This window comes from Convolutriloba macropyga, chromosome 10, assembly GCF_964194025.1.
Source record: "Convolutriloba macropyga chromosome 10, txConMacr16.3, whole genome shotgun sequence".
NCBI lineage: Eukaryota > Metazoa > Xenacoelomorpha > Acoela > Convolutidae > Convolutriloba > Convolutriloba macropyga.
Window position 1 is genome coordinate 11400870 of NC_134477.1, and position 22377 is coordinate 11423246.

At 33.7% G+C, this 22377-nt stretch overlaps 1 protein-coding gene and 1 pseudogene across 1 annotated transcript; one reads left to right on the plus strand and one right to left on the minus strand.

Annotated features, from left to right (window-relative positions):
* LOC142348566 (dynein axonemal heavy chain 7-like) overlaps positions 1 to 22377 on the minus strand; it is a 460211-nt pseudogene that overhangs the window by 151289 nt on the left and 286545 nt on the right.
* Positions 17484 to 20969, plus strand: LOC142348565 (uncharacterized). The gene is made up of 2 exons (XM_075399951.1): positions 17484 to 18297; positions 20236 to 20969. Exons 1-2 carry the CDS (start codon positions 18065 to 18067, stop codon positions 20561 to 20563), a joined length of 561 nt encoding a protein of 186 aa, XP_075256066.1. The 5' UTR covers positions 17484 to 18064; the 3' UTR covers positions 20564 to 20969.

Here is a 22377-nt window from a genome sequence, read left to right on the forward strand (position 1 = left end):
ATAGGCGTTGTCCTTAACGATGCTAATTCTTCAGACAAACAAAAAGAGAAAAAGAGGTAGAAAATTCAAAAACTAAATAACTTAAAACTAAAAACTAAAAAAACAACGTACAACGGAGACGTCAAAACCATTGGTTGTCCACTGATCAATTTGAGCAATTAAAAGTATATATATTTTGTTAGCAACCGTGATTAAAATTGACACCACGTGAAGAAAAAATCTGGCTCTTGAAAACCTACACAATCTTTTGAAAACAATTTTTACACTCTAATCAAAAATCAGAGTGCAAATTTTCAAGCCTTATAACACACTTCTATTTGCTTTTCACACACTTCTATTTGCTTTCGATGGCTTTAATTTTGAAAATAATGGGTTAAATAATCCTAAAACAAGGGAGCTCTTATAAACAATTCGAATTGGAGATGTAATAAACCAAAAGAATACCGATACTCGGTCACCAGAGCTATTGCTAACGCAATTTCAACAGAATTCTGACAAAGTACACAATTTACAGAGAAAGTGAATAATTGTTGGGCGCCTCGATACTTATAGGCAAGACCAGGAAAATATTTCAGAATTTGAAGCATCATTTTCGTTTTAAGATAACACAAAATTGAAAAAATATCTGCAGGAAGGGTTTCAGATTTTTGAGCTTTTTAATCATACCGTTTTGTAACTCTGCGCAGAAGATGTCGATTTACCAAAAGAGCCAGGGTAGCATAAAGTTCCTAAACAACATACAAATTGAAGCGATAAATGGTTTGGATTTTATCCAAATTAAGGAGTTGATTTCTTCTAGCCTGTTATCAATTAATAGAATGCTAGAAAAATTTTTCGCTTCCAGGAAAAAAATTGAGCACGATTCCTTTCAAATGAAATTACGATTGGTTTCTTTTTTCTAAAAAATGAACAGAACCTTTCAAAAATTTTTGAAGATTCAAATTGTACACTGATTTGTCTTATTTATCGAGCAACCGTTTCTCAGAATTTTTGCCGTCTTTGTGTTTATCACTGTATTGAAGAGTTGTGCGAACACACAAAAATGGGCCGTTTCAAATTGTTCGAAGGTTTCAGAAATTTTTGTACTTCACCGAGTAAATCAAATTAACATGATTATTATTAGTCAATTCAAAATATTTGCGCTTATACCTTAACATTTTAAAAAAATAGTTTTTTTTGCAGGTCTTGGTTACAGTTATTGATATTGACCGCGGAGAAGCCAAAATTGAAAGAACTCTGAGCTTCAATGGTAATGCGTGATGATACCTTTGATTTGTTGGTACACATTATATTGGTGATGCAAACTATGCTCTACCAAAATCACTTTGTCAACCTGAACGTGGGTGTAGGCTTTCAAAATGGATGGATCGGATCTCGGATCTATTCTGTTTTGCCCACCCCCCCCCAAGCTTAGTGAGCATAAATTTTTCATGACCCCCAGGCGCACGTGCTATTTTCTCACATAGTAACGTGCTATATAAAAACATATAATTTGTAACTGGGGGTCATAAAAAACACTGGGGGGGGGGGGGGGAACAGAATAGATCCCGGACCTTTATCGCAAATAATATCTTTTTCTTTTTCTGATTAACCCGTTGTTAAACTGGATTCTTAATTTGGAAAGCACCAGCAAAACGAAGCATCAATTTCAGCACTGATTGAATTTGTTGAAGAATTTTAATTGCTTATTTCAAACACTGTATTTGCAAATATTTCGAATTATACGAATTATGACACAAAATGCGCATCGTTTGTTTTTGTTATTGTATTGATTCTCCAACGAAATTGCGACCGCTAGAAAAATCTTTGAAAATTTGCATTTCTTTATAACTCTATATATTTAGCCTCATCGTAATATTCATAACTGGTTGAAATTTACAAACAATATGGCGACTTTCTTAAGATTAAACGGTAAACTTTTTGATTTTATTCCTCAACCCGCGTTTACATGACAACACGTCAATTTTCTGCCCAATATCCATCTAAGACTTTGCAGTTTTCTAGACCTTACCAAGATTGTTTTCTTGTAATCTAATTTTACCCTTTTCAAGAAGTCAGCGCATTTTAGCTTTACAATGGGTTGCAATCAATCAGCCCTTTAAGAGACTCGTGTCTTCCATGATATATTCTGTTCTCTTCCTTACTGCAATCTGTCCTGGTTTTTCGGAGTAAACATTTGCCGAAAAAATTGTACGGTTCGTTTTTCCAAAATGTTAAAAAATTTCGTTGAGAATTCAAAATTCAAAATACAGTTGAAATGCTTCGAAGTGTTTGGAACAGGTTCTCAAATACTGAAACAATAAAATTACACTACTGACTTAAAATTTCTGCTACCTCTGATCACGATCAGAAATCTTCACCCTAAACATCAAAATGGACGACGAGTACCCATTAATTTACAAGATAGAGTCAACACTGAAAAATAAAAATTATTCACAGAAGGACACATAGAAAAACTAAACAGTTGTTCAGATCAAAATATTATAAAACTTCTAAGTTATAAAGTACGAAGCAAACATCCTCAGATATGGCTAAATACAAAACATCTTTGCTTAATATGCTATATACTTATCTTCTTTCTATAAGCTGATTATCTATCCAGAAGGTTATTCCCGATCGACAGCGTGTTCGACATACATTATAGTATTATATCTTTTCAAATAATACGAGGTTGTTGATTATTCAGCGCTATTCTCGCATTTTTGAATGCAAGTGTTCCAATGGTGAAACTTTGTAAGATTAGTGGTGAATTTAATGGCGAATTTTTTATCGGGAATTGCGATTTTTAGCGGAGAAACTTTTTTTCACCGCATAAGTGGTGAAAAAAAATTCACAGCTTAATTTTTTTTCACCGCATTCATCTTACAAATCTTACACTTTTTATTCAAATTCACCGTAAATCTCTCAGCGATTTTTATCGGTGACACCTCGACCTGGGATGGAGCAAATTGTTCATTTTCTAGAAAATCACACCGTGTCACATATCAATTTCTATTCTCTTTTTTCGGTGCATCTGAAAGTTAAAAACTGTGTTCAAGCAAGATTATCTCACACCATTTTTCAACTCTGTCTAATTTTTCACTGTTCTTATTTTTCCACAGCAGAATTATTCATTGCGTAGATTGGCTCTGCCGCAGTACCATACTTTTATTATATCTAACATATGGCACTCCATGGTTGAGTTTTTTTGTTGAGTTCAGCTTAGTCTCGTGTAGAATAAGAAATATTGTTGAAAAAAATTCTGCTTCTGACATTCGTTACTCAATGCGGTCAAGTAACCATGAAATAAATATTAGTTAACGCTGTATTCTTTGATGGTGGTAACTTGTTTGGACTGCTTAATTAATAAATGATCAATTGCTACATTGACGGGATAATAGTTTTAAAATAATGTAATGCAAGCGTCTGCCGATAACAAAAAGTCTTCGTCACTAAGACAAAAAGTTTTCAACACTGTAGTGAGCAGTTGGCTGCACATATTTTTTATAAATTGTTACAAGCTGCCTTGTGCTTAAACATTTCCTCAAACGGTAGAATAAGGAACAGAATGTTGTTAGTTTTTTCCACTGACTCAGCATGATATTGGAAACTAAGGTCTTTGTCAACTAGGATGACAAGATGCTTATTTACTGCAACATTGTGTACTTCTTTGTTGTCAATCTTTTGCGTGTTAAGGTGATGTGTATTTTTCTTTTCTGAAACCTAACTGTTTTTGTTTTATAAGCATTCAATGTAAGGCAATTTATTTTGAGCCAAATTGCAGAATTTTCCAGAGCTTTTTCGTGATAATCACTTTCGGTTTTCAGGTCCTCTTTGGTGTAAATGTGTAAATGACAGCTGTCTAAAGTCAGCCACAAAAATGAAAAAAGATGAGGGGGACAAGTCCTCCTGCAATGATATTGAAAAAAATTGTTTAAGCAACCAACAGGAGCTAGAAATTACTGATAATTGATCCTGCTAAACAATTCGGTATTTTTTTTCACTGGATGAAAGCTATCGCCAGCTGTTCCTTGACACCTGTTCTTTCACATTCATTTGTTAAAAATTTTTCTTCTGCTGTTTGAATTTTATTTGATGAAGTCAAGGTTCAAGGTTTTGCATTTCGATTGATGAACACTTTTGCCTTTTATTTAAATTTTTCCTGATGAAATCTTCTTTGCCCAATGTTATAATTTTCAATCGATGTGAAATTTTTTGTCAAACGTTAAATTTTAATTAATGAAATATTTTTGCCAGTGGTTGGTTTACATATTACCCTAGTCGAGACCTGGAAATAGCAAAAGACCGTCCTCGACAGATTCAAGGCATGAAAAGACTGTCCTCGACAGATATTGGGTATGAAAAGAATTTGTCTGGAGCTAATGTGATCTCCTGGACTTTGGCTGGAACTAAAACAACCGTCCTAGAATTTGCCTGGAACTAAAACGTGCGTCCTGAGATTTGGCTGGACAATAAAGGTGTTCAGGAATTTGGCTGGACAATAAAATATGTCCTGGAATTACGCTCGTGACCGTTATAATGACTCGTTTACAATTTCCTTCGAAGTTAAGGACATGTAGCGCAATTGGTTAAGCAATTGGGTAAGATTGGAGAAGGTCACGAGATCGAACCCAGGTGTTGTCGGAACTTTTTAGTTTGCCTCATTTTTGCATATGGAAAGAATTTGGATGGACTTATGGAAAGAGTTAGCCTCGAATTTAACTAGGGTCCTCGACCATGTAATTTAATTCAATATTTACCCCCATACCTGGAGTTAATAGGTCTTTTCATAAATTCCAGGTCTCGACTAGGGTAATTGAACAATTGTTTTTAGTTATTGTGTTAAATAATTAGTAATGAAAATTTTTGCCTCTTGTTTTACGATTAGACTCATGAAAAAGAGTAACTAGCCGAATAGCTGGCAGAATGACAATACAAATTAAGGCAGATCAATTTGTTCAAAAAATCAAAATTTTTAGTCATATTTTACTTGCACCAACATTCCACAACTACGTAACGAGCGGATGCTGCGGGTAGTCAAAATTGATTTGCTTGTTGACTATATGACGCAACGACATATATGATTTTTAAAGGAATAGTGTATCTTTTTTAATGACTGATGTTGTGCTGCGGGTGCAGCGGATCTTAGTGTTTTGGAATAATCAGAGAGTTAAAAACCATGAATTACAGTACATGAGTTGTTGAATGTGTTTGGAATGATAAAAATATTGAAACAAAACCAGGCAACTAGCGACAAAGTATTTGTCCTCCCGTCAATTTAGAGCAACTCGGATTATTCGGTTCCCGGAACCTACGATTCTTTGAAAAAATGCAATTTTAAATGAATCTTAATCGGGAATGGGAATTCGATCAACAAAAAAGAGGTATTATGTGAAAAAATGAAAAGACTTAGCATTAATAGCTTTTTAAATATATTTTAAAAAGTTTACTAGGCAAGAAGATAAATGACTTCAAAAGTTATTATCTGATAAACCATGTAAGTTTGTTTACAAAAAAAGTTAGAAATTTTTGGCCGGCGATAACTTGAAAATTGAGCAATGGCGACCAGTAGAAATAAGGTTGAGCACAATTTTTGACTGATTCATTTGCATAGTATAGGGAAAGCCATCATACGGAAAGTGATATATTTCCAATTTATTTCTCTAAGTTATTTTGAGTTATTTTTTTCTCTAAGAGATGAAGTTAAAGTTTTTTTTTAAAAAAAAACATCGTGTTGGTTGAGCCTCAGAAAGAACGCAGTTCTGTTTAAGACACAAGAAACGGACAAATGGAGCCAGAGAGAGCTTCAGATTTTGAATTACGGAGATACAGAGCTCGAATTAGCTGTTCAGCCGGATTAAAAATTCGTGTAGAACATTTGGTTTTAATGAACTTAAGCCATTGGGAATCTCCTTAAATGCAAGACCAGTTCATTTGGGGACATCGTGAGCTTTTTAATTTGTTATTCTTTGAAAAATGAATCATTTTATTTGTTCTAATATCAGAAGTTTATTATAAAACCTCCTGAAAATTGTCATTCCAAGATTGTGAAAAACTATTTCGCACTTCTGTTACTTTGATGATCAGCTTTAGGATAATTGAATATAGTGTGAACTGTCTTTTTCCGGAACAATATAATTTGCAACAGTTTACAAGATAGGCAGATGGGAATTGGCATCCTAACAAGGCAGCACCAATTCAAAGTTTTGGTTTTTTTCGATTTGATCCATCTTCTGTACTACAGATCAAGGCCTAGACCTCGACTTATGAGAAGAATTTACTCTAGTAGGGAAGGGGCAATATTGAACATTATTACACGGTCGAGCTCTTTTCATGGGTCAAGCTAAAGTATTTTCATAAGGAAGTCCAGCTAGGGTCTTTCCATGGGTCCACCTTTAGTATTTTCATAAGTCTGTTTTTCAGAGTTCGAAATTTATTTTTTTTCTGCTTCTGCGCATACAAAAGCATAACCGGAGCAAGACTAAACAGCTTTGCACCAGAGCAGTCCAGCTTAAAAAACAGTTGGAAAACTGACTAAGACCTCAAAAGTCTTGTCAAATCTTATGATAAGGAGTTCTGGCAGCTTGGGTATATTACCACATTATTTGATTCAATGAAACCAGCTAACTATCCTAGTCCCATGTGTATTGATCCTAGTCCCATTAGCTATGGCATAATTTTGGCGTTATTCAGTTTGTTTTCCCCTCCAAAAATATGTGCTATCTTTTTTTTGAAATATAATGCAGGTTTTTGAGGGATTTGTGGTTCTTATGAATCGCAAGAGATGAAGGAGTCTACATGCTGACTATGTTATATAAACAATACTGCGCGTAAATCGACTTATGAAAAGACCAATGATGGATCCGTAAAAAGATTTTAAGTCGACCTTTTTTTTGCAAACATTGTGTCGAGCTTAAATCCAGCCCAAATTTAGAGTCGAGTCAAAGTCTTTTGTAAAATCTAGGGTCCAGTTAAAGTCTTGCAACAAATCTGAGTCAAGCTAAAATCTAGAGTGTCTAAAAGCCCAGCTAAAGTCTTTTCATAGCTCAAATGAGTCGAGTGTGGTCTTTTTATAGTATATTTTAGTCGAGCATTGTCTTTTCATAAGTCTGTTCATAGACCTTTGGAGTACCCCCACTGGTTAGCTGTAATTGAAAGTCTGAAAACGTGATGCACTACTTCAACTTTTGAACTGCGCAGAAAAAAAACGAATCGAAAAGTTTTTATGCGCTCCGCGGTAACTGTTACAAAAAGTCATTTTTTTAAAAAAAATTTATGAAGAGATTTCAAAGCCATTCTATTCTCTATTTGCACAAATAATGATGGAGTTTAAAGGTAAAAGCTGGAAAAGTTTTCGTTTTTGTTTTGTTAGGTGGTTTAGTCACGCAACTTTTGTGAAAGCCACTTTTGTAGGACATGATTTAGCACCGTTTATTTGCAGATAATTTGGTGTAGAAACTACACTACTTGGTCTTAAATTCTCCTGGGCTGAGGATTTCTCTCAAAAACATCAAAACTTGAGCACTTATGACCTTCATCTTATTCTTTTTCCATTAAGGCCTCTGTGGCTAACAAGTAGAGCAATATGTTAATCAAGCTACGCCTGGTTCATTTTAAAGACAGTTTTCGTTTTTTTTTGTTCTGTCAACATTCCCAACTGGATTCAAAATTACCCAGATCTAGAATAGGATTTTGATTCATTTGATGTCTGCATTGCATGCGTTGTGGAAACAATTGACAAAATAAAAAGCCTTTTATTTATAAGTGAAATTGCGATTAATTGTAGTTCATATTCGCAAACAGCTGAAGTATATTGACAGCTGTCAATACTCCAGCTGTTTTCGTATATGACTGCAATTAATTGCAATTTCACTTATTAATGAAAAAGCTTTTTATTACGTAAGCTGTAGTCCATGATATATATATATATATATATATATATATATATATATATATATTGTAGAGAAATATCTGTTTGTCTGAAAATATTGATCATTACTCTTTTTTGGAAATTTGTATGTTTTCAGGAACGAATGAAGATGAAAGTGCAAGAGTGTTCAAAGTGGCAGTTTCTGGAGACAGTTATTCGGGCTCCACAGTCCTTGTACAGAGATTTGCAAAAGGTCAGCAAAAAGTCACAAAGATGGAGTTCTTGGACAGTTGATTCGTAGACTTAGCGAAAAATCTTTGCTTGCTTTAAAATTCTTGATAATTTCGACAAATTGGAAATACATGAAAGATTATCAATTCCTAATTGGAACAAAAGTGGTCTCAAAGCGTCAATAAAGCAAGGATTTATAGACAAAAAGGCGTTTGACCTTGTAGTTCAAAAACGTTATAAAGTTTTGAAATACAAACGTCCTCTGTGGCGTTATGGAGCTTTCATTAAATAATTTCTTTGTTTCCCCTTTTGTACGATCTTTTGTACAAAAACTCAGTTTTTCGTGTTTCAGGCAATTTTTACGTTGATTTTAAATATTCTCAAACTGAGTTTCAAACCAATGACATAAACGTTTTCACGCATTTTTTTGGGATATTTCTGTCGTCTGTAGAAGGGATCCTTCACACAATGTAAGGTGTTATGTCTTTGTGATTTTCAGCAGGTACTTTCTTTCATTAGGAAAGTCGACTATAAGAGTTAGAATTGATGTGAACTTATATTGTATCAAATATATGCCGATTGTATCAATTATATGCCGACATTTTAGGTTCTAGATTCCATCAAAACAACAAGCTTTCAAGAAAAGTATGAACTTCCTCTCAGGAAGAAAATCCCAATAGTCTTCTTCTCATTAATCGCGACTCTGAAGATACTGTCTTGCAATATTTCGTTTGCTGACCTATGCGGCTGAAAAATTGCACGTAGTATTGACTTGTAGAGACGGTTAAATTGTAAGAAATTTCCTTATTTTCATAAAAGTCTTCTCTAAAGGTCTTCTATTTCTCGTGGTTTATATAAGATATGTCTGTTTTTTCTAAATTTTTTTTGCTCACTAGTTTGTCACATCTGTATGCACTCTGGTGTGAGCCTAGATTCAGTCAAAACGGCAAAATTGCCCAGCAAAAACTACACTCAGTAAAAAATTTCTTCTTTAAAATTTTTCTGTTTCTCAAGATGTAGAAGATGTAAATAGATGTTTTTTCTCGTGTTTTGTGCAACTAAATCCAACTAGATCAGAATTTATAATTGAATCGGTCCGAACATGAGTTTTGGAAGAAAAATTATTTTGTGGGGGAAAATAACAATTTGCCGCACATGACGTTAGCTTAAGCAGTGAAATCGTTAATAATTGCTGTTTGTCACTGTTTGCTGCAAAACGCAAACAAGCTGTTCCAAGCTGTTAGGACTCTGCAAAAAATGATCAAAAAAGAGGTTTTGGAGGCAAAGTTGAAATTGCGATTGAAATTGCAATTTGACGCACAAGACGTTAAAAAATAAAGTCCCAGTGTATCCGTTTATATTCACTTTTTGTCCCTTTCTGATGCAAGACACAAACTTACTAGTTCCACCAGTTGTTGCTCAGCATAAGATTTGGTCAGAATATGAGTTTTGGAAGAAAAGTTGAATTTGTGGTAAAAATTAGGAGATTTTGATTTTCCTGTTTTAAAAACAGGTGTTTTTTTATCGGGTCAAAGAATCATTTAAATCCAGTCAAAAGGGATGTGGGAGATGTCTAGCGTGTAAGGATTCTGAACAAGAAATATTTTTTTGATAAAAGCTTGACTACCACAAAATTGCATATATGGCATCCTTCTCATCATAAAACGGACCATATATGGTATCTTACTAACCACAAACAAGATAATAAATAATACCCCTAAACTATCAACTTCTCCATAAAAAAGAAGTTAGACAACCCTAAAACGAGCCAGAAATGGCAACTTACGATTCATAGCAAGGTCATAGAACCAAAACAATTTATGATTTTATGGGCCATATATGGTCTGTTTCATGGTAAGTTTCCATATATGCATTTCATGGTAAGAAACTCTTCGGTGCAAAACGGAAACAAACTGATCCAACCAGTTGTGACTCTGCAAAAATTAATTAGATTAAAGGTTTGGGAAGCAAAGTTGAAATTGCGATTGAAATTGCAATTTGCCGCACAAGACGCTAGAAATGAAAGTCCCAGCGTATCCGTTAATATATGCTTTTTATCTCTTTTTGATCCAAAACGCAAACATACTGGTCCAACCAGTTGGGAATCAGTAAAGCATTTGGCCAGAATATGCGTTTTGGAAGAAAAGTTGCATTGGCGGTGAAGTTTTGGATATTTTAATGTTCCTGTGTTAAAAACAGGTGTTCTATATTGGGTGAAAGAGTTATTCAAATCCAGTCAAACCTGATATGGGAGGTGCCAAGCGTGTACCGAGTCTGAACAAGAATGAATTTTTGGTATAGTTTGCCTATGATAAAACTTCATATATGGTATCTTTCCCATTATAAAACGGACCATATATGGTATCTTACTAACCACAAACCAGACCATAAACATTACCAATAAACTGTCAGCTTCTCAATAAAAAGGAAAAAAAGAAATTAATTTATCATAGAACGAGCCATAAATGGCAACTTACGAATCATAGCAAGGTTTTAGAACAAAAACAATTCATGACTTATATGGGCCATTTATGGTCCGTTTTATGGTAAGTTTCCGTGTATGGTCCATTTCATGGTAAATTAGTTACCATACATGATTCGTTTTATGGTAAGTAATTTTGGTCAGTCGTTACACAAGGTATGGTGATTAGCTTTTGTAGTTTTCCGCAAGTTTTTTTTTCCTTTTTCCTTTTTCCTGGTGAGTAAGTTACCATATATTGTCCGTTTTATGGTAAGTAAGTTACGATATATGGTCCGTTTTATGGTAAGTAGGTTACCATATATGATTGGTTTTATGGTAAGTAAGTTACCATATATGGTCCGTTTTATGGTAAGTAGGTTACCATATATGATTGGTTTTATGGTAAGTAAGTTACCATATATGGTCCGTTTTATGGTAAGTAAGTTACCATATATGATTGGTTTTATGGTAAGTAAGTTACCATATATGGTCCGTTTTATGGTAAGTAGGTTACCATATATGATTGGTTTTATGGTAAGTAAGTTACCATATATGGTCCGTTTTATGGTAAGTAGGTTACCATATATGATTGGTTTTATGGTAAGTAAGTTACGATATATGGTCCGTTTTATGGTAAGTAGGTTACCATATATGATTGGTTTTATGGTAAGTAAGTTACCATATATGGTCCGTTTTATGGTAAGTAAGTTACCATATATCAGTGGTTTTATGGTAAGCAATTTTGGTCAACCCGGGTAGACGTTGTATGGTGATTTGCTTTTGTGCTTTTCCCCAGGTATTTTCCGCGATGACCTCAAACCGACTATCGGTGCTGATTTTGCGACAAAGCAAATTACTTTTTCCGGAAAACAGTATCAACTTCAATTATGGGACATAGCCGGATACTGCAGGTCAGATTATACAGTGGCTCATCAGTGCTACAAAAGTGCGGATGGTATAATTATACCATTCTGTTTATCCCAATGTGCAAGAGATAATGAGAAAACAATCCAGTCAGTAATTGAATGGCGTGAAATGTCTTTGAGTGTCTTGCCCGTGCAAGTTCCCTGTATATTAGTGGGTACCAAAAGTGATTTATCCCAAAATGGCGAAGAGATTACAGAATCTTTGTGGAGTTTGTTGGACCCTGATTTAAACATCCACATGTGGTTTGCGACTTCAGCCAAAACGGGTCGCAATGTAGATCTGCTTTTCAATCAGCTGATGTTGATGATGGTAGAAAATAAAAGGAAACGTGAATGACGTTGTTAAAAAGTGTATGGAGCTTAGCCACTCTAAAAAATGTCTAGGTAAATTGAACTGCAACGTTTGCAGGTAAGCAAAACTTCAGGTAACAATACCTGCAAAATTACCTGCAAACAATATACGTGCAATTTACCTGCACGGTGAATTGCACGTATAATTCACCATGAAATTCACCATACAACAATATTATATCAAGTATGTAGGTTTTGACGTGAAAATCCTTCAAACACTCAGATTGAAGTGCAGTTAAAGTTTCTCAATGGATGATAAGAATTTTACAGAGTAAATCCAAGCAAAAATAAATGTTAAAAAATCAAAAATAAATGCCGAGTTTTATTATAATCAACGAGTATAGTTAGCAAAAAACGGCACAGTTTTAATTACGGAGCACTCGCAACGGAAGTTGAAGCAGAAACTAAGCAGAAACTAAAAAGATATAGTCTTAACAATTTTTTTGGATTTAGCGAAAGCTTTTAACTCAATATCCTTGGACATTTTTATTCAAAAAATTGAAAAATATGGTTTTGGAGAAAACGCAAGAGTATTATTGAATTCGTTTCTAATTAACAGGAAACAGTGTGTTAGAAAAACGGATCAGTTGAATCGGACTGGACAATTATAAATCATGGTGTTCCACAAGGTACTGTACTAGGACCACTAGTATTCATACTTTATGTAAATGAATTCGGTGAGGAAATAGGGAAAAGTTCGAATGTTTTACAATTTGCAGATGACACAGCAATTTTATGTCATGAAAAAAATGAACAGTTTTTTGAAGCAAAGGCTAAAAAAATATTGATGGAAACTGAACAATATATGAAACAAAACAAGTTGACTCTAAATGAAGGGAAAACAGAAATAATGGTTTTCAAAAATGAGAAGTTACCAACTGTCAATTGCGTTGAATTTAATAGTCATTCATTGAAACCAACAGATGAAGTCAGATACTTAGGTGTTATTCTTGACAAAGAGTTGACATACCAAAAACAACTTAATAATGTGATCAGTAAAATGGCTTTAGCTATCAGATCAATTTATTTGGTACGCAATCAAATACCTTTAAAGGCTCGAATAAATCTCTTTAGATCACTTGTTTTATCGCATTTAGAATTTAGTGCATTATTTTTTCAAAGTTTGCCGTCCTACTCAATAGACAGAATAAACAAACAAATTAGATGGGGCATAAAAGTTTGCTTTTTTCGAACAAAATATGACAGTGCTCATAAACTACTTCTTGAAAATAAAATACTTCCCGCAGAACTTCAAATAGCAAAAACTTCATTAAATAGACTTTTCGATATTGTCCAACAAACAAACATACAAGACCAAAAAAAATTCAGAGTATTCGGAGACGTTGAAATTAAAGTTAATAATTGTACATATGATTTTTCTATCACAAAAAAATGTAAATCAAAATGGAGTCAAAATTCAATTATAAGAAACTTTGTTCGGAAATGGAATAAGCTTCCAAGAGCTCTAAGAAAGGAAAAATCAAAGAAAAAATTTAAAAAAGAATTAAAGGAAGAGATGCAAAAAGACACAAACGAGTTCCAATGGACAAAAAAATTAAAGGCTTTAAAAGTTTATTTTTATAAAATAATTCACGAGAACTAGAAACTGAACCTTAGTTTTTTATTATTATTATTATGTTTAGTTATTCAAGGGAAAGATGTAGTATGTTTGATTTATAATATTGAAACATGTAACTTTAACCTTGGGGTTATTCGAATTTACATGTTTGAGATTTAAAAAAAAACTAGAAAACGAGCAGAAAATGTTATACCCAACCAGATAGTATCCTTGCAAAAAAATTGGCGACGTCTTCTTAACGCGTAGTTTGTTATGGCATGACTAAAAAGGTTTTACCATCCAACAGAGGATTTTTTGTTGGATGGTAAAACTATCCCAGTAGGAAATTGTGATAGGTGAACCAATTTTTTTCTTGGTATTTTCACTTGCAGTTTTAAAAAAAAATCACTTTTCAATCTTTTCGACTTTGCCTTAGAAGGGAATGCGTCTTTTCTGAGAACGTTTCTAGTTGTTGACGATACGCAGTTAGAATAATTGAAAGACCACCAGACTTTTTTGCAACAACTCCAGAACCAAGCTTTGTTTATTCTATGTCGAGAATTATATTTCAAGGCAGTCTGAATTAAAATAAGCGGAAACACGAACTATAACCACATTACCAAAAAACTCAGCTTGCAAATGATTGGAGGACCATTTTGGAACACCAAATCAAGCAGGAAGCAATAGAATGCAATTTGTTGAACCAAAGTTTGACAAAGCAGAAAAAAAACAGTAGGCCAAAAAACTTAAATTTAGCAGAAGAACAAAATACTTTGTTCTCAAATGAGTAAGTAGAGACAACTTTTGGCCATCAAACAACGTAAAGAGTTCTTAAAATGTAGCCAAAAAACATTATGGTCTTTCGCATTAGCCCTCTTTTCCCAACACGAAATTATGACCTTCAAATACTTAAACGAGTGTGAAGATTTTTGTAAAATAAATTTAACAGTTCAATGAACTTCAATATTGGGCTATGGGACACCAAAAACTCCCAATATACAACTATTAAGTACTGAATATTTGAAGGATTGACGATATGCTGAACGGCAGTTTATGTAAGATCAGAGCAAAATTTTAGGTGTTGAATTTAGGAAATCTGAACGCTAAATTAAACGCAAAAAATTATAAGATCAATGCTAAAACTTAAGTTGTGAGTTCATGTAAGATGTACGCTTAGAACCGCAAAACCTTGTAAGAAATACGGAAAAAAAACAGCTTTTTCTTTTCAACGCGTTTAGCGTTTGATTTACATAAAAACAACGCATTCGCCGGTAATTTTGTACATTTTGGATTTTCAGCATTGAAACGAAGGCCTGCGAAAGAGCTTTTGAAAAAAAAACAAATATTGCTTCAAGACAACGCGGTACAATTGAGGAAAATCAAAAAATTTTACGAAGTCACTGCTGCTATTTCGGTTGTTTTTAAATAACATACAAAAGAGGCAACTAAAAATTTAAAGACATGTTTAGTGCTCCATGTGTACAACTCTTGGATCTGTTCTGTTTTGACCCCCTTGTTTTCGAAGACCCCGAATTACAAATTCTGTATTTTATATGAAACATCTTTGTTATTAGTAGCAAATAAAGAGTAAAGTTATATGGAGAGGGGGCGAAAACTGACTAGACGCAACATGACTGAACTAAGATAGACTGGACGCAACAGACTAAGTCTTCAACATTTTTATATTAAAAAAATATATCCAAGCTTGCTTTCTTTGCAAACATTTTTAGTTTTCAGACATGTTGCACTGTTATTGTGGCTTTGCTTCAGTGATGAAAATTTTTATAGGCCAATTGGAGGTGAGATAAACCAATTGGTGGCATATGGAAGAAGCTGTCATGTTTGTTAAACAATTTTTGAAAAACACCTAATGTTTCAGAGCCAAAGTTCTAACCAAACAAATAAAAATTTAGGAATCAACCTTCAAACAACCCATTTGTTCGAACCCCCATTGTGGGGAGGGATGACTATATGCTAAATTGGAATTTTTTGTTCAGTCAATTTTGGCTGACCGATATATTTGTTGTGAAGAGTTTTGAGTGGCATCGCTATAAAAATTTCAGGCGTAAAGTGTTAAAGCAAGATATTTTTTCATTTTATCTTATTTGAAATGTTTTTGGTGTTTAAATTTTTTGTGAACATTTCTTTTCTAACACTCACTTTCTTCATAATTTTTTAATTTTTGTTCATTTTTTTCAAAATCTGTCCGATTATATTTCCATTGTCATCATTTACGGGTTTGAGTAACCTTGGAGCGATATTGAGGCTATTTTTGGCTCCCATTGTGATTGTTTAGAATAAATTATTTGCATTTGGACATAGATTTTTTTGGTTTTGGAGCCATTTGCTGTTTTTTTTGCGGTCGTCTGACCTGTGTCTTGTATTTTACTCGTGTTTTTCTGGCTCAATATAATTATTGCGATGAACATGTATTTGTATTAGTTGTATTGTTCTCAAACTTTATTCCTTATAATGTTTATCACGCAGTCCTGTTTTTTTCATTAGCTGATTCTTAGACTGAATAAATAAAAGTTTTTTTAATGAAATAGTGGAACAAAAAAATATCAATGACTTGAGTTCCTTGCTAATGGTTTTAAGGCTTGAAGACTACATGGGAAAATTGAATTATGACTCTTTTCATTTTTTTGCTGTTTTGCCTTCCATCTCATTTATTAAAATCTTGATAAGTCAATAATGTGACAAAATAGAATCTGAACTTCCTTTTCAATTGATAGCTAAGTATTTATATATTTTTTTTCATTTGACTTTTGCAAAAATTGGAGATTCTTGAGTTTGTCTATTTCACTTTTTTTCATTGAAATTTTTGTTTGAACGATGACCTATCAAAGATTATTAACACATTTGTTTTCTGATGAAACATAAGTGAAAGTTCTGAGTGTATCATTTTTAACAATTTTCTCAAAAAAACAGAAATTTGATCTCTAACAATTTTTGTTGGTATTCTGTTGTCTTCCTCTTCAATCCCATTTATATAACTGATACAATCAGGCGTAAGTTAATAATTCGGCGTAACTGAATCTTATTTTCCATTTCAAATAATAGCTTATCATAGATATGAAATTGACGCCATTTAATTTTTTTTTAAGTCTGGAGAATTGCTGGTTTTTTTCTGTATTTGATTTTTTATTCACTTATATATTGGTTTTGATCTTGGTCTGATTTCGCCTTCGCATTTCACATTTAGCAGAGCCGATGTCAGTTTCTTATTTCTACACTCGTTTAGGTTTAAATTGAGATTTTAATGTCTTACAAAAATTAAATAGACCCGGGTCACCACTTCTGAGTAGTCATACAAGGATCATATATGGTATCATACAAATCATAACGTATTTCTTAGTACGATCCTTGTATGACTACTAAAAAATCATACATGACTACTGGGAAATCATATATGAACCTTGTATGACTACTAAGAAATCATATATGATCCTAGTATGAATACCAAGAATCATACATCTATTTTTCAAAAATATTTAACCATTTATGTCTTTTAAAAATTTCATTCGGCCAGGACTCACCTATGTGAATCGCCGGCATCACTTTGTGATCCGCCAAAAGACCCAAACGTACAATATCTTTTGCAAAGTTGGGCACGCTATTAATGAGAAAGTCCAAATAGATAAATATAGTTCTGATATTCTCTGAAGCCAGTTTATACCTATAAATGCTCATTTATAAAAAAATATTTGGAAAATTTTTTGCAAATGACCTCAAATTCGTTTTCTGAATGTATTTAAATTGGAAAGTAATTCTTTTCGCCCACACAAAGAATGAAATGTGGAATGCAAATGCGATATAATAACTTATTATATCCTCTGACTACATTATACGGGAATTTGTGAATCCAATCAATGTTTTATGTGTCATATATGACCTTGTATGATTTCCAGGAAATTTTTTCAACATCAAAAGAAATGAAAGATATACAGTTTTTATACCTTGAATTTTTTTGTATGATCCCTGAATGATTTCTAGGAAATCATATATGATCCTTGTATGACTACTAAGAATTGTGTATGATGAGCAACCCGGGGAGGCCATTTAATACTTGAAGGGCCCTAAAGTTTAAGATTTACTTTGAAAACAGATAGACTTTTATTCTCCGCTTTTGTTCTGTTTTGGTAAAATAAGTTTTTCACTGGTTAAGTATATTTTAAGAGTTGTTTTCAAGTCTGTCAATTTATTTGTTCGAGTATTAATTCTAATAAAATGAAGAAATTTGATCGCATTGGTGTGAACCCTTTACCCTTTTTGTATAGAAGTATCCTTTTCGTAGAGTCTATCCAACACTGAGTACCAAAACATGAAATACTTCTGTAAAGTTTGTTTATGTGTCCTCGAATTGGCCAATTGGTAGGCAATTGAGACCAAATTATGCATGAGCTGGGTCGGAACATTATTTTCCATAGCAAAATAGGGAGCCTCCTTGTTGAAGTTCTAATTTCAGTGCTAATTTTTCAGAACATAACCCGGTTAATTAAATCTTTTCCAAATTTGACTCATGCGTTGAAAATTGTAGAAAATAATCCAGTGCAATTTTATCACCATTAGTACAAATCTTTACCGTTAGATATAGTTCAATTTTTACTTCAACAATTTTTTCGCATTTTTTGCGTTTTCAATGTTGTTTCTGGGTTACATTTCAACTTGGGCTAAAAGTGTAAGCAATGTCAATCATCAGTAACCCGACGGACGTAGCCAGTTACAGAAATAGAGGGACAATGGCATTTTTATCAAAATCTTTAAATCAACTTTACCTTAACAATAATAGCCAAGGGGGAAGTGGAACCGGTGTTTTGGAACAGCAAAACAATTTGTCATCAACAAGCGTTGAAACCCACAATCAAGGTGATTCAGAACAAGTGATTGTGGAGAAAAGCAATGGAAGTCAGTCAACAAGGTCAGTTATTTTAACCACCAATTTTATTAAATTGTCACGTAATTTGACGCAGTTTTGTTCAGTAAGATGGTCCACTTGAACTGTTGAATAGTTGTAGCTGTATTGACTTTTTTGGGTGTGACAGGTGCATGATAGTTTTTTTAATAATCAAGTTTTTTTTTAAAAAAATACTCACCATAAAAATATCTGACGAAAAGCTATACAGTATCTAGCTTACAATGAATTATTGACGCGTGCAAGGCTTCAGCGGTATTCAGAAGTAAATTTTACCCTTTTAGGTGGTAGTAAGTAACTAAACAAATTCAGTTGGAAAATATACATATGAGATTTTCATTGCTTACCTTGTAAATTTTTAAAATGGCTGTGTGGCTCCAGGCGAGTCTTAAAAATCAAATGCAACGAGGAAAGAAATTTTTTCAACGTTGTGGATTTTGAGAAATTAGATCTGTTTTACAATTTTACCTGAATTGGTAGTCGGTTGAAGCAAGATTGCACAACGCGCTTGTAGTTTGCAAGTTTTAAAGAAATCAAAACTTAAGACGGCTGCAGATACAGCTAGACACAAAAAATACGTACACAGGAGATATAAAAACAGTTATGGCCACAGTTGTGGATGGTATTAGATGTGAACAGACTCTATTTATCGAAGAATTCAAAACCTTGCAAGAATCGTTCAACATACTGCATATGTCATTTATTTTACTTGCAAGATTCTTCTTTTTAGAGCATAGTTCCTTTTCAAAGTGGAACAGCCCCGATAAAATGAACCTTGAACCGAGAAATGGCCATAATAAAACACAATTTATCCAGGAATTTTTGTTGTGATCTACTGTTGTACTCATAAGTTCTTCATCAAAATACGTAAAAATACCAGTCAGCAGAGCATGTGGTCAAACAAAAGCAATTACTTTTAACAAAATTAACTTTTTTCCGTTTGTGCAACATCCCCCCCCCCCCCCCCAGCTTATTGGGTGCATATTATTTGCACTCTCCAGAAGCACGTGCAATATTTTTACATAAAGATTTACTATATGTAAGGGCACGTACTCTGGAGGGGGGCATAAACGGAAAAGATCCCAAAATTAAAACCAACGCTAGTGTCAAAAAAATGTTATTTTGACGTAGGTTATAAACTTAAAATTGAACTTCTGGTACTATTAGTAGGTGATGAAAACTAGCTGATGAAAAGCGATACAGTTTAATTTCTATCGATAGACTTTATTTTCTATTGATCACCTTAATGAGAAAATCCAGCTTGAAAAGTACAGATTGAGACTCTGTATGAAATTCAAAGAAAGCGCTTTGTTTATTTTCTCATTCGATCAGCTTGTTTGTTCCACTATACAAACCTGTTTTTTAAAATTTGGTTAAAAAACTTTTATTTTTCGATAGATTCGTTAGCATTACAAAGGCTGCACTCAAAACCAATAGTTAACTCCAAAACTTGTGCTCAACTTGAACTTTGTGTCAAAATGAACTCTAACTAAGCACCATTTTTCCAATTCACTGTTTTTTTTTCGCAAAGTAGATGAGAAACACAGATTAAAACACCCGATAATAATTTACTTCTTCGAAAGAAAAACAACATGTGTTACATTTACTACTGGCCACTATCTATAAAAACTTGAAAATTGTAAAATTATGGATGATCAACTTTCAATAGATAGAACAATAGTTTGGACATCTTTAGACTCGAGTTGGCGTTCTTAATTAAATGCTCGTATTAGGCCGTATATCGACTATTGGTCAAAAATTGCTATTGATCTTTGTTGTTGCCGTCGTAAAATTCGCGATAAACAACTAAAACAAATATCAAATAAGCTGCTTATGAAAACAAAAAGTCGGGTCAATGTGCCAGCGAATTTCAGCCAATTTTTAAAATGAAATGCGTTGAATGCTCTAAAAACTCACGTGGACAACAAAAAAAAACAATTTTAGGCCAAAAAACAGAAGAGTTTCGAGAAAAGAATCAACACCGAATCGCAATCAGCCAGATGCGGTCAATTCTGCATCGGAGATTACGAACACATCGCTTTCGACTGCAACAAGTTCAGCTGTTGCTACGACCAGCCAATCAGATTCAAGAACAGCAACAAAGAACGAGTCTGAAACTAGCGATTCCTTCTCTACAGACCAGCAGGATAGCCCACAAAGGGAATCACCCGAGACCTCGGTGTTAGAAGAATCTTCTAGAACAAACGAGGACCGCGATTCAGTTTGGGAGAGGGAAATTGAGATATTGATGGGTCCTTTGGGACTTGTTTGACTTGAAATTTCCCATGGTGACAAAAACTTTTATCAACTGTCATCTTTGTCGAAATGAAGTCTCACGAGCAAATAAACGAAACTGATGTCGAATCTAAACAAAAATGTTCAGACTGATTTATTTTATTATCCTTATTGTTGACTGCTAACGTTGAAGCTTAAGTGATCATGATCATAAAGAAGAAAGAAAAAATTTGCATTCACGCGAATAGAATTGTCCATAAACACAGAAAACATAAAAAACAGTTTCTTTTCCACGGTAAGTTCTTAAGTTCCAAAAATGAGAACGATCTTAATTGTTGAAGGAAGGAAAAAATGCTTCAATAAAAATTTCACCAATTGAGCAGAGGAGCCACAAAAAATGGTTTCATCAGCAACAAAAAATTGCGGAAATTGTTATTTTTTTGCAAAAAATACTGATTTAAGAAAGCTAATCTAAAAGAAAGAGAACATTTAAAAAATAAAAATAGGTAAGATCAATTCTCTTGAACTACTTATATGCTGCGACTATCGAGGAGGACAATAAAAATGTAACCAATGACCAGAAAAGATCTCAAAACACTTAAAATGAAAAAGTTCTCACTTTAGCATGTCTCTTACGGAATTTCAGTGCTTTAAGTTAAAAATTCAGCGAAGAATTTGAAATAAAATTATAAGCAATAATTTTTACATAGTTTCATTAAACCCAGAGACCAAAGGAACCTTTTGCTGAACATAACTGTTCTCAAAATTTATCAAGCAGCGTGGTGTATATGAATCGAATTAACTTTGAATTGAAGTTGATCGTTGCTTGGTTAAAATGCCAGCGATTTAGCACCGAAATTGTACACGGGATGAGAAAGCGTCTGAAGGTTATATTTAAAAGTGAGGTAGTAATGGTAATATTAGTAATGGTAAGTTAACCTTGAATTTTGCCCTCCCCCATACACATATGTCAACCCAACACAGTTATATTTTACGGTGACATCGAACTCTTAGACTGTTGGAACACCCAAGAAATGTACCTGCAGTATCTTCAAAACTTTGGGAAGAAAATTTCCAGGTTGCGAAAAAAATTGGGCGCTATTTAGTAAAAAATAAACCCAGGTCAATTGCTACGCCAAACAACTCCCAACCAGAGCCGCCGAAATCACCGAAGTACTCGATCGGGGCAACCTGAGAACTCCGAGAGCGAAGAGGTTTCGAGAGCTATAACGAAGATCGAAAATCGATTTGGGAATGGTGAAATTGAGATTATTGAAAAGTACGTTATAACTTGTTTGAGGACTGAACATCTTTTTGAAGATTATAAGGACAAAACTCTAGAACTTGCAACTATAAGCACGTACTGAAAACTACGTGTTATTAATAGCCGCGAAAAATTAGAAAGACTATTATTCATGCAGAGATTTTTTAAATCCGTCGTCTCCATCAATGATTTTTGCACCATTTGACATTTTAAATTTCACTACTACTACTATCGCTTTCCAACTAAATTTCTCACTCCCATTTTTAACCGAGTCAATAACGTTACCAGTTTCTTATCATACCAGACTTACCTCCCTCGAAAAACGAATTCTAAGCGCTAGAACTTTAATTGTTTTAAGTTATCATCGGTCGTTGAACGCAAAAATAGTTCAACTAGCAAACAGCCCTATTGCCCAAAAGGTCTGAATAGTTCTATGAAAGATTTTGGATTTTGATGGATATATTGTAATTATTTTGTCGCGGGGAAAAAAACAAAAATGGTCACATACAATTTTTTCCTTGCTTATATCTTTTTTGTTGTTATAACAGGTCTCGATGGTCTATTTCGTGGCTATTATTTGGCAATCT

Excerpts from the sequence above, each read along its gene's own strand:
- LOC142348565 (XM_075399951.1), top strand. The coding sequence starts at position 18,065 with ATGTCAATCATCAGTAACCCGACGGACGTAGCCAGTTACAGAAATAGA. Across the intron at positions 18,298-20,235 it reads AATGGAAGTCAGTCAACAAG|GCCAAAAAACAGAAGAGTTT; the intron begins GTCAGTTATTTT and ends AAACAATTTTAG.